The sequence below is a fragment of the Numenius arquata genome, chromosome 2 (assembly GCF_964106895.1).
Source record: "Numenius arquata chromosome 2, bNumArq3.hap1.1, whole genome shotgun sequence".
Taxonomy (NCBI): Eukaryota; Metazoa; Chordata; class Aves; order Charadriiformes; family Scolopacidae; genus Numenius; species Numenius arquata.
Window position 1 is genome coordinate 132,919,397 of NC_133577.1, and position 17,015 is coordinate 132,936,411.

At 47.4% G+C, this 17,015-nt stretch overlaps 1 protein-coding gene across 1 annotated transcript; it reads left to right on the top strand.

Moving 5' to 3' along the window:
- Positions 1–1,197: 1,197 nt before the first annotated feature.
- LOC141476849 (guanylyl cyclase-activating protein 1-like) lies at positions 1,198–7,837 on the top strand. The gene is made up of 4 exons (XM_074165656.1): positions 1,198–1,395; positions 4,090–4,239; positions 6,247–6,337; positions 7,710–7,837. Exons 1-4 carry the CDS (start codon positions 1,198–1,200, stop codon positions 7,835–7,837), a joined length of 567 nt encoding a protein of 188 aa, XP_074021757.1.
- The last annotated feature ends 9,178 nt before the right edge of the window (positions 7,838–17,015 follow it).

The window sequence follows — 17,015 nt, forward strand, 5'->3', positions numbered from 1 at the left end:
GTGGTCCCCACTTCAGCCGTGGGCACCTAAATCCCCGTGCACACACCAGCACACAGAACAGAGCTGCGCAGCCAGAAAAAGAGTTAGAAATGTTAGAAGACAGGAAGGACTGCTGATCAGGCACAGGGCATGGCTGGCCCCTCATACTGACCTGCAACCATTTTACATTCAACCAGCCCCTTTATCCCCTTTCCCTCCAGTTTCCCATGCTTGTTCATCCCCAAACCGTCTAGACCCATCCCTTTCCCATCTTCGGTTCCTCCCCTAAACATCCCATTATAAGTCTTCTGCAGTCCCCAGGTGGTCCTTCCCTGCACCCCATGATGTTTGCCGTACCCTCGGGCAGTAATGCCACTGTCAGGTGCTCTGACAACCTCTCCTGTTGACTCGCTGTGCTAGGTGTCACCTCCAGGCCCATGGGGCTGATGGCTCCCCCATGACAGCCTTAGAAGGAGCCGGCACAGAGGCTTCATTTTTCTTACTGGGTTATTTGGGTTCCCCAGGCTGTGGCTGTCTTTTTTTGCTCCTTCCCTTTTGTGCAGATGAGCCTTTTATGGGTTGATTGCACTTCTGTGGTGGTTCTGGGATAAGCCAGGTCAGGGGATTACTTGGGTGCCCGCACCCGCCTTGGTTCCTCTGTGCCACTTCGTGTATATGGAGATGACCTTTTTCCCACACAGCCCAACACTGATGATGGGCCACTTCTGTAACACTTTCTGGTCCTGTACACTGAGTAACCCAACATTTCTATTTGAGAAAACAGACTCTCAAATCCAGTTAGAGAAGCAGATCTTTACTTCACCTCAAATCCCATGTCTTGTAGCCTTTTCCTCTTATCTTCATGTATAATTATATCAAAGTTAAAAATAGGGGAGTCTACCAAATCAGTATAGCTCCTGATGCCAGTGTCTGATTAATCTTCTCACCCTTTCTGATTTGGCTCCTGAAATAGCAGTGATTTGCTAGATTATCTTGCACCTCTTGTCCATTCTAAGAAGACTGTTTGTATCATTGAAACTTTTCGGTTTGTAAATCAGCTTCTAAGCAGATTAACATTTATAATTGGCTTGTGGAAAGTTAGAGCCCTCGCTTAACTGACAGGAATGTCAAACGTGGACAGGAGCAGACGGGCAGTGCGGTGAGAACAGCAGGAACAGGATCATTTCTGTAGCACCTTTCTTCTGACCAGACATACACATGGGGAACAACAGCAGCTCAACAGTGGATGATCTGCAGGCTGTTGAGATCCACCACTGGTACAAAAAGTTCATGACGGAGTGTCCTTCTGGGCAGCTGACGGAGCATGAATTTAAACAGTTCTTTGGGCTTCGAGGGCTGGATCCAGAGGCCAATGAGTACATCGAGCAGATGTTCCGCACGTTTGACATGAACAAGGTGAGTTCTCTGGCAAGAAAATGAACTGCCTCATACTGCTTAACAGCAAACCAACTCCTGCACTTTCAGAGGCCTTGGTTTTCTCTTACAGACATTGTTGTAGAAAGCTGCTGAGGGACAGTAACGTAAAGTAGCTAAATGCAAGGAACAAATCAATGTCCATGGGTAATGACATAGATAACATCAGTATAGGTGTCTACCTACCTTGTGCAAGTTTGTGTTTGAATTTTGAGAATTCTTTATTGTGTATTAATTGACTTGGCATTGTTTGACTAGCAAAATACTAATGAAAGGAATTTCATTATTATTCTTATTATTTTATGTTCTTATTATTTTAAAATATATCTGTATTAGATAGTAGAGACTACAGGAATCAAACACAATAGAAATCATTATAACATTTACAGAGGAAGTAATTTCCAGATATTTGGCAGCTGAAGTTGGTACTGTATGGGCAGACAATCTATGTGGCTCCCCTCAGGACCAAGAGATTGTTGTGGTTCTCCCCCCAGCTGGCAGCCAGGACGAAGTTTTCCTCCTTTCCCCCAGAAGGCTGGGGAGAAGAGGGACAAAAGGAGGGGAAAGGAAAGGGAAAAAAACATCACGGGTTGAGGTAAAGATAGCTTAATAGAACAATAACAGAAAAAGGAAAATAACAATAATAATAATGATGGTAAAATAACATACAAGATAAAGTAGTACACCACAAGTAACTCTCACCACCCAGTAAATTGGTTGTCCAGCCCGTCCCGAGCAGTGATCCCCAATTCCTACTCCCCGCCCACTCCCCATTTATATATCTGACATCTATGGTACAGAATATTTCACTGGCCATTTCATCATTCTGGATATGCTCTTTCTCAGCTTCTATGGGAAGCTGAAAAAAGTCTTTGAATAGTATAAACATCAACTAGCAACAACTAGAAAGAAAATTCACTCTATCCCCGCAGAAACCAGGACAGAGTATAGCATTCAGCAGAGCTAGGAGGTAGGTGGTATTCCTCACTGGGACAGGCAACCACTGGCTGTCTCTAAGGTAGGAAACAGTAGCCCCCACAATTCCTTTAAGCACACAATGCCCCTCACTTTTGCCTTTTTTTTTTTTTTTTAATCCATATATCCTTAAGCCTATGCTTGCAGGCCTGGAATCTCAATGACAGAGAAATCTGGGTTTATGGCAGCCTGGGGAAAAATTCGGCTTTGTGCTCTGCTCCAAGGTTCAGAAACGGCTGGAGCAGATGTCTGTGAGTCGAGGAGGAACTAGTCACAGAGATGTGTGAAACAGGTGGGAAATCACAGGGGCGGTTTTGAAGAAGGAAAGCCGAGGGACAACATGTGAGAAGGCATAAGGAGTTAAGGAATGCTAAGGAATATTACAAAATTCTTCAAGGTGAGAGAGGAGCAGCCAGGCTCCATTAAGGTAGATGAGTCTTGTGGATGCAATGACTGGAAATGAGCCCTTCTCATCCTGAAGTTCTCTGTGCCCAGAATGATGATAGTGATGAGAAGGAGTTTTATAAATTAAACTGACACATTTACAGCTCTTGCACAAGTCTTTTCCTTTACTTCTGCCATTTCTTGGGATGTTTAAGGGCTTTTAAATTTGTTCAAGGACATTACACATTCCCAAGATCTCCTCTGAGGCCCATGTTATGTGGTAAACAATGTTTTAAGAAGACTCTCAAGTTCAAATTTGGTCATACAAAAATAAAAAGCTATCTTCTAAATAAAGTGGTAAAGTGATCTCAAGGGGAATGAAGTAAGAGTGTGGCAACTAGTGGAGATGAACCCACATCAGTTAATCTTAGCCTGTTAGTAGTTAGCCACTTAATATAAGCTCCTTTTATAAGGAAGGAACAAGGGCAAGGAACAAGAGCACCCAGAGGAAGAGCCACCCTGTAATAACGCAGATATCATCTGCTCTCAGGACCTTCAGGCTGAGAACTCTGCTGAGGACACAGAGGATAAATTTTCAACAGTTATTTTCTAAATTGCGGTCATGCCCTCCTTCCCACCTCTAGAGCTGGTTGTTCTGTTTTCTGTGAAAAAATGAAGTTATGAAAAGCTCACAGAAGGAGAGCACTACAATGGTATTTTAAAATGTGCTCCTTTCTGTAAAACAGTAGTGCTCTGCTAGTCCACCTGCCTTCACCTTTTACACATATTGATTTACATCCATTCCAGAAAGGCATCCGACTCTTTGTTTAAATACCTTAATAAATGAAAGTTTCCTTTTTTTGCTCTGTAATTTGTTGAAGTAGTTATTCTGAATCTTTGACAGAGATAAACACTTTATTTGTTGTTTCTTTTTAACCGCTTCCAATTTTATTCAGTGGTAAATCTAGGGATTATGAGCCTTTACTGTCGCATTTTTCTTGCAGAGTTGCTTTTTGAGTTTCTTTGTAGATTTAGGAAATGGAATGTTTAAAAACCTAAATACAGAACAATTTTTCCAGCTATCAAATCATGTTCTATGTATTTTAAAAAATACCTTCAATCACTTTTTTTTTCAGTGGAGCATGTGTGTGTGTGTGTGTACACATACTAAAGCTTTTCCCTCAGTCCAAGTCCCTCTGCCATTTGTTTTCCTTTCTCTTTTAGCTGTGAATCTAAAGAGCAATAAGGTAAAACAGTTCCAGAGCCGTAACTCCCTCAGTTTGTTCCTGTCACAATTTGGGTTCCATTTTCCCACAGGATGGATATATTGACTTCATGGAATACGTGGCTGCCCTCAGCCTCGTTCTCCGTGGGAAGATGGAGCAGAAATTGCGGTGGTATTTCAAGCTCTATGATGTGGATGGCAACGGCTGCATTGATCGACATGAATTGCTCAACATCATTAAGGTGAGTCTCCAGGGGTCTGTGTGCTTTCCTCTTTCCTTAAAGACAAATTCCACCACACAAGTCAGACTATTCTCCCTATGACTGTTCATGGATAAGACCTTCTTTAGCAGCATTCTTTCTTTTAGCAGAATTCCCCTCAATCTCGTAGTCCAGTGAGCAGACAGACAGACTCTTCTTTACCAGCACAGCATATGTTACAGCATAAAAAATTGTTTTAGCTGCCTCAGACCTAAATTGCACTTCCCAAGATTTCAGACTCCGTGACTGTCAATTGCAGTCTCCGAAATGTGTCCTTCGTGTGTCGCTTTCCCCATGCGAATAGTAGTTGGAGAGTTACTCCAAGCTTGCTTTTTGGGACCAGCTCCTGAATATCAATGTAATGAAACATTTCTGACTCTGGCAAACAGTTTGAAGAATGACTGTCAGTGGAAAAGACTGTGTGCAGATAGCTATTGTGGCAGGCGTTGGAATTACAGGCATAAACACGACCTTATGAATATAGAATCATAGAATCATAGAATGGTTAGAGTTGGAAGGGACCTTAAAGATCATCAAGTTCCAACCCCCCTGCCATGGGCAGGGACACCTCCACTAGAGCAGGTTGCTCAAAGCCCCATCCAGCCTGGCCTTGAACACTTCCAGGGATGGGGCATCCACAACTTCCCTGGGCAACCTGTTCCAGTGCTTCACCACCCTCACGGTAAAGAATTTCCTCCTAATATCTAATCTAAATCTCCCCTCTTCCAATTTAAAACCATTACCCCTTGTCCTGTCACTACACTTCCTGACAAAGAGTCCCTCTCCGGCTCTCCTCTAGGCTCCCTTCAGATATTGGAAGGCTGCTATGAGGTCTCCCCGGAGCCTTCTCTTCTCCGGGCTGAACAACCCCAGCTCTCTCAGCCTGTCTTCATAGGGGAGGTGCTCCAGCCCCTATCTCAGAATGAATCATGCTGGAAGTTCAGGTCACTCTGTAGAGACTGTGGAAACTAGAAAGATGCAGGAAAGATTCATTGATCCTAAATAATTTACATTTCTGAATAAGAAAGGTCAGAGAATTTATTTGATAAAGATTTGAAGCCTGAGCCATCCACAAATAAAACCACTAATAACATGTTAGTAATGCATTCTCACCTGGATATGAATTAACACAGAGCTCTTGAGAAAAAAATCCTGTGGGTGATAATTGGTGGCAACCAATTTACCGCCTTTGGAATTTTGTCGGTGTAGTTCAGTGTCTTTTTGACAGCCTGAGGTGATACTTTGTTTTAGTAAAATGTCATTTGAGAAAGAATGAAGAACCTTACCAAATATCAGAAGGTACAGGAGATAAAAACTAGAAAATGAATAGTCTTAGAATCAATATGAAGGCTCTGGAATCACGTATTTCATGGACATCCTTAAACAAAGGAAACAATTAGGCATGGAAAGAAGAGAACCCTGCACTATATGGTTATGAATAAGATGAATTGTGGTAAACAGTAGTGAATAATGCCTAAGCTCTCTCAAGCGGAAAATGAATTTCCACTGAGTTTTAGGGAGAAGTGGGACACACAGGAAGCAGTATATAAATGGAAATTGGAAAAGCAAGAATAGAAATAAATGACTGCGGCATATGACAAAGGTATTTCATAATGTCACATGCAGAGGGTGTTTGATGGTGTTTATTGGGCTTGGTGGACCACAGGGTAGTATAAAGTGAATCAATTTGGTGGATCGTGATTCTGCCATTTCTGCAGCATTTAACCTCCACCCAAGCAGATTTAGGGTGATCCTCTGGGTTTTATTGCTCATTCCATGCTCCAGAACCACGCTCCATTTGCACCCTTCAGTGCCTGCTGTAAAGCCTGGTGATTTCTGCACGTTTTCCTGTGATGCTGGTTCGTTTGCGTGGGGAAGGTACCAGGCGTGACTGTCGTCTTCTGAACCTCTGCTGACAGGCTGCAGTGGGATCAGTCTGTCGTTTTGGGAGCCATCAGGCAGCTTCCTATTCTTGCTCTTTTCTTTTAGGCTATTCGAGCTATTAATGGTGGTGACCATGAAACTAGTGCGGAGGAGTTCACCAACCGGGTCTTCAACAAAATTGATGTGAATGGAGATGGTGAGATTCCTGTCTTTGTCATCCAACTCAGATGGTCTCTGTGCTATAGAGATACCCATGCCTTCCTTTCTTGATTGACTCTTACGCTTCTTCATTTTATATTTGCTTGTTATATGAATTCTCACCCAGTAATGCATTCTCCATGACTTTTACTAAGGCTTTTTTCTCCCTGCATAATCAGTATGACGGGATTTGTTCCCTGTACTAAGTCTCAGCTGTGTTCTGTCCACATGAGTTTGGTTGTGGGGTTTTGGAGTGTTTTTTTTTTTCCCCTTTTTGTATGTTGGTGTGTAGCTTATGTCAGAGTTAGAAGTGGAAATACTAACAGATGGCCTCAGCTGCTCCTAAGTATTTCAGCAGGGAAAGGAAAAACTAGAATTTAATATTGAAATTCAGAGTTTCTTCGCTGGGTCTGGTACAGGCAGTTCAGCCAGCACGTGGAGTGCCATGGACCAGTCAGTCAAAACTTGGTCAATGACCCTGGAGTCACTCTGTGTCCCTGAGAGATTTTTCTTTCCTTGCTGCTTCATGTGCTCATTACCTTCTGATGGGCTCTTTTATTGTTCCAGAAGAACTCTGCTGAGCTGGTTCCCTGCACAAGGGCTTTTTGGCCTAGCTGCCTGTCACAGCTTCCTTCTGTCACTTCTTTTAAACATAGAATCATAGAATCATAGAATGGTTAGAGTTGGAAGGGACCTTAAAGATCATCATGTTCCAACCCCCCTGCTATGGGCAGGGACACCTCCCACTAGAGCAGGTTGCTCAAAGCCCCATCCAGCCTGGCCTTAAACACTTCCAGGGATGGGGCATCCACAACTTCCCTGGGCAACCTGTTCCAGTGCCTCACCACCCTCACAGTAAAGAGTTTCTTTCCAATATCTAATCTAAATCTCCCCTCTTCCAATTTAAAACCATTACCCCTTGTCCTGTCACTACACTTCCTGACAAAGAGTCCCTCTCCGGCTCTCCTGTAGGCTCCCTTCAGGTATTGGAAGGACTGCCTTCAGATATTGGAAGGAAACATAACAACCAACAAGAGTGCGGCAGGTTAAGACTATGATGGGTTAGGCCAAAAAGGAGATGGTTAATCTAGCCTTATTTATAGGAAACTATGATCCCACTCCTTAGCTATGCACTTCCTCTATTCTTTCTTATGTACCCTTTCCCTTGTGTGGGAAAAAAAAAGGAAGCTGGAGTTGCCTGGATATCATGGAAGTTTCATATAAGCTTAAAAAGACTCTCTGATGCCTCTTGGTGCTATAGAACAGCGTACGTAGAGTAAGTGGTCTCTAAAGTTAGATTACTGTACTCCTTTTCCTTCTCAGATGTGGATCGGTGCAATTCTGATGCCTTCTGTCTGTGTCTGACACAGGTGAACTTTCTCTGGATGAATTTGTGGAGGGAGCAAGGAAAGACGAGGAGTTCATGGAGGTTATGATGAAAAGTTTGGACCTGACACACATTGTGGCCATGATCAACAACCGTCGACATAGTGTATAAATCAAGCTGGGAGAAAACGCTGTGCCAAGAGACAGAAGGGTGTATACACACCAGAAAGGAGAGACAGGATTTTTAAAACACAAAATTTCCATAAACACATGTATGGAAGTAGGAACAGAAAGACACTGCTATATTTGTGTATCTGAGTGCATGTTCCTCTACAAATATTGAAGCTCAGCCACATACATACAGGGTAGGTTCAGAAAAACTGGATCTGGGTGGCAGTATTTAACTTGACTTCTTAAAATTTAAAGGCCAAGTTTCAGGGCACAAGTTTCCTCCTTATTCTGTGTCCCAGACTGTCACTTTGCAATGGACTAAAAGTAATGCTAAGTTTGCGAAGAGCAGTAACAGAACTGGATGATGGAGTGTGGAGCATTTCTGATGTGCACAAAAGAAGAGCTTCAGACTGTTACCAATGTAGAGAATTACCAAAGGAAAGTAACTTCCACTGTTCTTGTCATGGTATTAGATCACGAACATCAGCATGTTTGTCCCTCCTAGATGCTCTTGGATTTGGTCTCTACGGAAATAGCTTTATTCATAAGATCTCAAGAGCTGAAAGAAAAAATCAGTCTTTAAGGCTGATGATAGTGACAAATCTGTTCCCAACCACACTGTCAGTAATGCTGCTGTTTGCAGCTCTCTGTGATCACAGAACTCTTTACCAAACAAGCCAACAGTTTAGGAGCAGCTTTTGTAACCAAAGAAAATATGCTACTCAGTTTCCCAAAGCAGAAGAATTACCTGAGAGATCAAATCTTTTTTACGCTCATTGTCCTACTACGCTCCTCTCATAGAACTGAATAAAGGAAGTATGTGGACATGATCCTAATATCACTGCTTCAGACATCCTTTATGGGTCTTTCTGTTTATTCTTGGGGAGAAAACCTAAGAAGCAAAAGAAACAACTCAGCAAGGTGAGTCGTGAATTCTGCTGTCCATGTGAACACTGGAGTTATACTCTAGGTCAGTGCTGCCACAAGTGACTCTGTGTCTTTGTACGCGATGGGGAGAGTGACGTAGCACGGATAGAAACAGAGCAAATATGTCTTGTTCACTAACGTTGGGTGTCCTGGTTTGCGGCCGAAACCATGGCATTAGGTAAGGGCACAAACAGAAGCTCCATTGAATCTGGGGAGAGAACCAGAAGGTAAGAATAATGCAGAGTGCCTATGCCATAGTTGGGCATTTTCTTCCTGTGCAGAAGAACTTGCAGACCTGTAACAAGAAGACTTCAGAGTGGACTAAATCTTGCTTATATTTAAGCTTCTGTGATGTACATGTGTTTATTGAACAAAGAGTCTAGGCTGCCATCTAAGACAAGGGAGATTTATTCAGTATTGTCACCAGAGCTTGAGAGAGCGAGTGACCGTGTTCAGAGCAGGCAGCAGCATTTGCCAGGCAGGCTCATACCCCAGGTCCCACTGGCACGTGAACGTCTGCAGTCTTAGGGCTTCTGAGAGGACCCACAGCCTGGCTGGTGGCAAACAGGGCTCAGTTCTCCGGAGGATTTTCACGACTGTCTGCTGTTGGACTCTGCTGTCCCTCTGGACTGAGGAAGGCAGACGTTTTCAAGACCCTGTTGAACTCATCCTGTACCTGTTACAAATCCTCAGTCTCCTGCAGTTTTGTGAGTCAGTTACAAGTAGAACTGCATTTTTATTATCATCTGACGTACAGATAAAAACATATTTTCAGTTCTTAGGAAAGTAAAGAATTTTTGTAAGTGCAGCAGATGTATTAAAGAAAACACCAAGAAATTGTAGCTGCCAGCAGTGTTGCAGCAACCTGCTATACACACTGTACAGAATCCTCTTGATGTTCCTAAAGGAGAAGGGCGGGTACACAGCACATTTTCAACAAGAATCCTGAATATTTGTAAGTGGAGTTTAATTTCTTTTTTTTTAATAGACATTACAGAAAACTGATTCTTCCTTTACTGTCGTTGCTGATGATGCTGGAACATTTCCCAGCTAAGACTGGGAAGTTATGGGATTTGTAATAGACAAAAAAGCCACATCATGCTACTGCGACCCTACGTTGCACATGTGTGTTTTGTTCTTCATGTTTCTGTTCTTCTGTTACTGGATGATTTCACTGGGTTTTGGCTCTGCAGCCAGTGTGTTCTTTGAGACCAATCTGGCAGTATATGTGCCTTTGTCAGAAGCTATGCGAAGGGAGACAGGGGAAGGGGACAGGAAATCTCTGTGAAGGGAAGATAATTGTTTTCTGACCTACTTGGCTTTCTTTGTACAGTTAAGATTAAAAAAAATGTACAATAAACATATATTGGAACTGTTCCCTTTGATAGAACTGAAGAATTAGGAGGAGGAGGACAGAATGTAGAGCTATGGTTTGGATTCAGAGTTTTCAAATATCTCCAAGGATGGGAACTCCACAACTTCTCTGTGTAAGGGTGAGGGCTTGGGGCGAGGGGTTTAGGATGAGGGAATGTGGTTAGGTTGTTAAATATTGAAGTTATCCTTTGGGATGCGCTTGTCATAGACTTGCATGGACTTTCTCTGTGGTTGAGGGTGTATGGAGTGAGGGTATGTCCCATGAGCCTTTGAAATCCTTTTACCCATGTCCCCTTCATCAGGCCACCAGTGGTGGAAGGACCCAGCATGGCGATGTCTCATCCTTCAGGATCATTTACAAACCCTGCCTAACACCTATCCCCAGGACACAGTGGGAATCAGCTTAAAAAAAAATGCCTTCAAATCAAAATCTAGACCTTCAGCTCAGATTTCTCCTCTCTAGCTCTGAGCATTGAACAGATTCCTCTCATCCTGGTCAGGAGAGTTCCTCCACTAGCAGGGATGAGTGGAAGAAGGCACCTGGGAATCTTCCTGACAAGACAGAAAGCAGGGAGGAGTGTAGCTGCCAAAACATTGGGGACCTTAATTAGCTGTCTGATCATCCTCTCTCTCTCCTACAGAGTTGGAGGGGGTCTGTCCCCGATGTTCATTATAATGTCCTGCTCTCAGAGACCAGTGGGCAACTGCCACGTCTCCCCACCGCAGAGAAAGATGCCTCTAAGGAAGCTGGACTCCACAACCTTCTTTCACAGATCCCTTGTGACATAGAGAAAAGAGAACTAACACTATGTGTTTAAGAGACCAGCCAAGCTTGTCGCCTGCCCCTTTCTCCTCCCCAGACAGAGCCCTGGCCCTGTGTGATCTTGGTGTTGATGGGCAGGTAAACAAGGGAAGATCAGGCTGAACAAGGCTGGGAAGCGCCCTCCCTCCTTACCTGGTATTCAGAGAAGGTGGCTGAGCTCACTGACCCTGCCAGTGAGTCGTGAGGCAGAGGGACCACCAGTCCCACCTGGAAGGCAAACTACTCACAAGTATTTTTTCCCATCAGGAGCAAGAGTAAGGCAAAAAGGTCACAGGTGGCCCCAAAGGCTGGTCACCTTCTCATGGCTGTGCTGACCCTTGAGCCGTGGCTGTGCAGTGGGACAGACAGACGTGCAGCAGACCAAAACCCAGAGCACAGCACTGGGCAGAGATGCCTGCCAGGACTAAAGCAGGCAGGGAGGGGAGACATGGCAATGGTGGGAGCCCAGCTTCCCCATGGACTCAGTCCTTGTGAGTGCGCAGCAGCTGTGCATAAGTCCGCAGGGTCCTCCTCCTCCCATTCTTGGGCCAAATGGAAGTATTATTTCAGGGCCTGAGGGAAAATAGACCTGTCTCACAATGGGCATATTTCTTTCCCTGACCTCCTGCTCCATTTTCACCTCATTGATGACACCTTCCCTAAGAGCCACCATGCAGATCCTGGCAGGACGGCAGACCCTGCTGAGCAGGGATGCCTGGCGCCTGCAGTGAGTCTCTCCCCCTGCAGCCACTTCTGTCCTACTGACAGAAACGATGGAGAGAGCTTTGCTCAGCAGCCACCACTTTGCTTAGGCTCCCACCGCTGGCAAAGGTCTCTGCCTGCCCACAAACATCCCAAATGTCGCCCCATCCTGTGCAATCTCCCTGAGGAGTGCAGGACTTCATCAGCTGATGGCTGTGGGCTCTCTCTTTAGATCTGATTTAGCTGCTCACAGAAAATAAAGGCACCCACCACAGACACTCCCCCAAACCCCTGGGCATTGACGCAACTGACTCCACAGCCCTGGTCTCCCCACAAACACCTCGTCCTTCATCAAGAAGATGTTTCCTCTGCAGGGATGTCCTTGCTCAAGGCTTAGCCCAAGCTGTTCTCTCAGAGCTCAGAGAAGCCTTTTGGGTTTCCTTCCTCCAGCACCAATTTCTTTGCTCGCCTCGAAGGTGGCTGTGGCCTGACACTCCCTTCCTCCAGCTCAACCCTTTACCCAGCGGGTGCAGAGTCATAACAGCCAGGATTTGCCAAAGCTTTGCCCTGGGCTCTCGAGCAGGCGCGTGCCTTGGTATGGGGCAGTCACATCAACACCCCTGCCACTCACCACATGCAGGACGAGCTTCCAAACTGCCGCCTTGCTGACAGCTGCAGCTGTGGAGAAGGCCTAGCTGATACATCAGGCTCTCAGGGATATCCTGATCTGGTTGAAATGAAGCTGCTGGTGGTGGGTGGAAGGAGAGTATTTCTCCTTTAAGGGTATCCAGTCAAGGGCAGACAGAGAAAGACGTAGACAAGAAAATACGCACCAACCCGACCACCAAACCTGATCAGTCACACTAATTGATGAGGGCATGCGGCATGTGAGAGGGTGAGAATGTTTACTGCAGCAATCTTATCTGATCAGGGACCTGGTCAGCTGGGAATCAGAAGGAAAAAGTGGGGAGAGAGACACAAAATATAGAGACATGGACCTGACAAAGAAACATGGAGACAACGGCAAGAGACAAGCCTCGCCTGGCACAGTAACTGATGAGCTATCGAGGACCTACAGGCGCTGCTGTGAGAAGCGGACCCTGCGAACCTGGAGAGATCCCGGCACCGGGCCAGCAGAAGGGTGAAACGCTTCCGGGCGGCCATGCCGGCCCGCCATGCCGGCCCGTGGGGCATGCCGGGAGCTGTAGTCTTCTGGCGCGGGGCATGCCGGGCGAGGCTCCGGCCCCGCCCTCACGCCCGGGCTCCGGCGCATGCGCAGCGCTGGGAGCGGCGCGAGCGGCCGGCGGCCTGCGCGGGTGCCACTGGTGGCGTCTGGCGCTGGTTTGTCGCGATTGTCCCCGATTTGCCTTGTTATGGTGTAAGTGTTTGTGAAAAGGGAAACGTCTGATAGTGACTCGCTTTTCGGAGTAGCTGTAGTGGCTGAAGTTGGAGAGACCAGGAAAAGATAAACCAGCTGAAGAATAAAGTGGACTGAATGGGAAGCTGGCTCTGTCGGCAGCGAGAAACCTTGTCTCTCCGGGTCTCAGCAGACTAGGTCACCAAAATATAACCCAGGGCCTGTATGTAACCAAAGGTATGATAAACCCCTGTACTTGTGTGTGTTGCACCAGGGAGCTATGGCACATTATACATTAGGAGCTCTAAGACACCCCGACAGCCCCTCGCTGGATGGCAGTGAGGTGACTGGAGCTACGGGAGAGGGTGAGCGAGAGAGAGAGATGAAAAGAGAGAAGTGTCTGAATTGTAAAATACTCCAGCTGGTGCTGAGAGAAGGAGCTGCAGTGAGTTCTGGGCCCTTGGGTGCATGTCTCTTCTTGCTCAAATTTAGTGTCGTTATCGTAAATTACCTTTAAAATTTCAGTGATAAGGTGCCCTTTTCACCTCTTCTTATAGTTGCTGCTACCATAGATTCCATCCACAGTTGAGCCCGAATACAACTGAGAGGTAGAGAGACATTATTTTGGGCTGCACCAAGTTTAGTAATCGGGGGCGGCGGGGTTGTATGGTTTTCTTTGGTTTTTTTTTATCAGACTTAGGTTGATGGTTGGTCTAGATGATCTTAAAGGTCCTTTCCAACCTAGACGATTCTATGATTCTAAAGTGCAATCACAGTCAATTAGTGGTCCCTTTCATTAATTCTTTCCCACTGAGGCAATATATTAGATAGGGAAGTTTGCAATGGATGTTCTCATTTGTGTAAATTACTAGTTGCTGAGCTTATTTTGTTTGGTAAAACTTCAGCATCTGTGCTATTTAATACCCCTAATCCTGTTCCTAGGATACCAGTCACATCTCTTCCTGAATGTTTTGGAGAGGTGAGGCTTCGTTCATGCAACCACACTAACTGTCCTGCATGAGATGTACTTGAGAATCACAGAATCTTCTTGATTGGAAGGGGCCTTTGAGATCATTGAGTCCAACCAACAAAAAAACAAAAACAAACAAACAACCCCCCCCACACACACACAACACCAAACACCAAAACAAAAACAAAACAAACACCCACAACCACGCACCACACCCACCCACAAACAGACGCAAACCAACAATCTCGGGCACTAGAGCATGCCGTGAAGTGCCACGTCTACAGGTTTCTTAAATACCTCCAGGTATTTCTTAAATACCTCCAGGGATGGCGATTCTGTGATTCTGTGAAAGTGGCTTAGCAGCCTCATCTGCCAGCTCCCTCAGGACCTGTGGATGGATTTCATCAGGTCCCATGGACTTATGCACCTTCAGGTTCCTTAGATGGTCTCGAACCTGATCTTCTTCTACAGTGGGCGGTTCTCATTCTCATAGTCCCTGTTTTTTCCTTCTGCAACTCGGGCGGTGTGGTTAGAGCCCTTGCCAGTGAAGACCGAGGCAAAATGTCATTCAGTACCTCAGGCTTCTCCGTATACTGGGTGACCAAGTCTCCTGTTGCCTTCCGGAGAGGGACCACGTCTTCCCTAGTTTCCCCTTGATGTCCCTGGCCAGATTTAATTCTATCTGGGCTTTAGTTTGCCTAGTCAGGTTCCTGGCCGGTTGGACAGTTTATCTGTCAGTATATAACTGAGTGAGCTGGTTTGGGGGCCAAGAGCAGAAGCCATTTTGGCTGCTTCTGCAGAGGGGGGGCAAGAGGATGTTGGGAGCTGCGGGAGAAAGCAGGGGGTGGGCAGGGTGTGAGGAGCTTCCCTGGAGGTGGGGGGTCTGGTCACGTCAGACCCCGAAGTTTGGCTGAACTCAGTGTCTGAGGTGGTCTGTGGGGAGAAAAGACGCTTTTCAGACCCCGCACGCCCTCTTTAAGTCCAGCTCTTCTTTGTGCACTGCTTAGGATAGTTGTTATGTAATTAGTCATACAAAGTAATCAATATTTATGCCATGTACAGCAGAGGAATGGGCTGCCGGGGTCCCCAGGAAGTGCAGCGCAGGCAAGCGCCGAGCACCGGCCTGGGGATGGGCAGGCATGGGCATCGTGAAATGAGGCCAGAGGAGGCCCCAGCTGGTCAGGAGCTGGAGCACTGGAGGACGGGCAGAGGGGCTGAGGGTGCAGGCTCTGCTCGACTGGGAGAAGAGGGAGCACAGGGGCAGAATGGAGCCCCCGTAATCCAAGGGGAAATGGCTAGCAACCTGCTGCATCACTTGGACACACACGGGTCTGTGGGGCCAGATGGGATCCACCCAAGGGTAGGTACTTCCCATCATTTATCAGTATTCCTGGCTAACCAGGGAGGTCCCAGTTGGCTGGAGGTTAACAATTGTGATGCCCATCTACAAGAAGGGTCGCAAGGAGGATCCAGGGAATTGCGGGCCTATGAGTCTGACCTTGGTGCTGCGGGAGGTTATGGAGCAGATCATCTTGAGTGCCACCACAAGGCATGTAGAGGACAACCAGGCGATCAGGCCCAGTCAGCATGGGCTTATGAAAGGCAGGTCCTGCTTCAGTAACCTGATCTTCTTCTATGACAAGATGACCCACGTAGCCTGTGGATGTTGTCTACCTGCACTTTGGCAAAGCCTTTGGCACAGTTTCCCACAGCATTCTCCTGGATAAACTGGCTGCTCATGGTTTGGGCGGGCATTTGCTTCACTGGGTGAAAAACTGCCTGGAAGGCTGGGCCCAAAGAGTGGTGGTGAATGGAGTTCAATACTGTTGGCAGCCAGTCACAGTGGTGTTCCCCAGGGCTCGGTGTCGGGGCCAGTTCTGTTTAATGTCTTTATCAACAATCTAGAGGAGGGGACGGAGTGCACCCTCAGTTTAGCAGAGGACACCAAGTTGTGCTGGAGTGTGGATCTACTGGAGGGTGGGAAGGCTCTACTGAGGGATCTGGACAGGCTGGATCAATGGGCTGAGGCCGGTGGTGTGAGGTTCAACAAGGCCAAGTGCTGGATCCTGCCCTTGGTTGACAACAACCCCATGGACACTCCAGGCTGGGGGAAGAGTGGCTGGAGCTGCCCGGCAGAAAAGGACCTGGGGGGTGTTTGTCAATAGCTGTCTTTTCTCCTGAGAGGGACCAGGCACAGATGAGCATTGAGGGAAAATCAGTATTTTATTGATTCATTGCCAAGCGGAGTCTGGTGGCATGATGTCCTCAGGGCAGCTGAAGGCCTGGGGTGCCGTCCATGCACCTGTCCCTCACGTTCCTCCCCGTGCCGCTCCCTTCTGGGCGCTGCGCAGGCTCAGGGCCAGGCGCCATCTCCAGGGATGCACCGGGCACTGGCAGCCGGGGCTACTGCTCCTCCTGTCCCCTGATGCAGGAGCAGCAGAAAGCCCTGAGCACAGCCCGCAGCGCCCACCTGAAGAAGGAGGGCTGTCGCCTTTGAGCTGGGGCGTGCGGGAGGGCAGTGATGCCTGTGGGGGGAAGGAGAGCTGTAGGTGAGAGGCTGGACAGGCAATGGGCAAGTTCCTGCCAGCCGCTGCCCACCCAGGGATTTCCCCAGGGAGAGGTGGCTGGGCCAAGCTGCCCTCGAATCGGGGACCCCCCTGGGACATCCTCGGCCATGTCCCTGCAGCCACAGGAGGGCTGTGTCTCCTCTCTGCGCTCGGAGGGGACCTGCACGGGCAGAGCAAGAGCATGGGGAGGTGAGGGAGGGGATGTGAGCAGGACGACACGGAGAGCACCCGGCATCTCCTGCCGCACACAGCCTGGGGGCTGCGCCTGCCCCCGGCACCTCAGGATGCCCGGTGCCGGCCCCTGTGCCCAGCTCACCTGGTGCGGAAGGTCCTGAGCCACGGGAGAGGCCGCTGCGTCCCCTTCATTTTCTGATGTTGGGGAGAGAGGGGCTGTGCTGGCCTCTTCAGCCAAGGCAGACTCTGTGTCCTGAGGCACTGCAGGTGGTGGTGCTGCTGTTGTGGTTTCCATGCTTTGTGCCC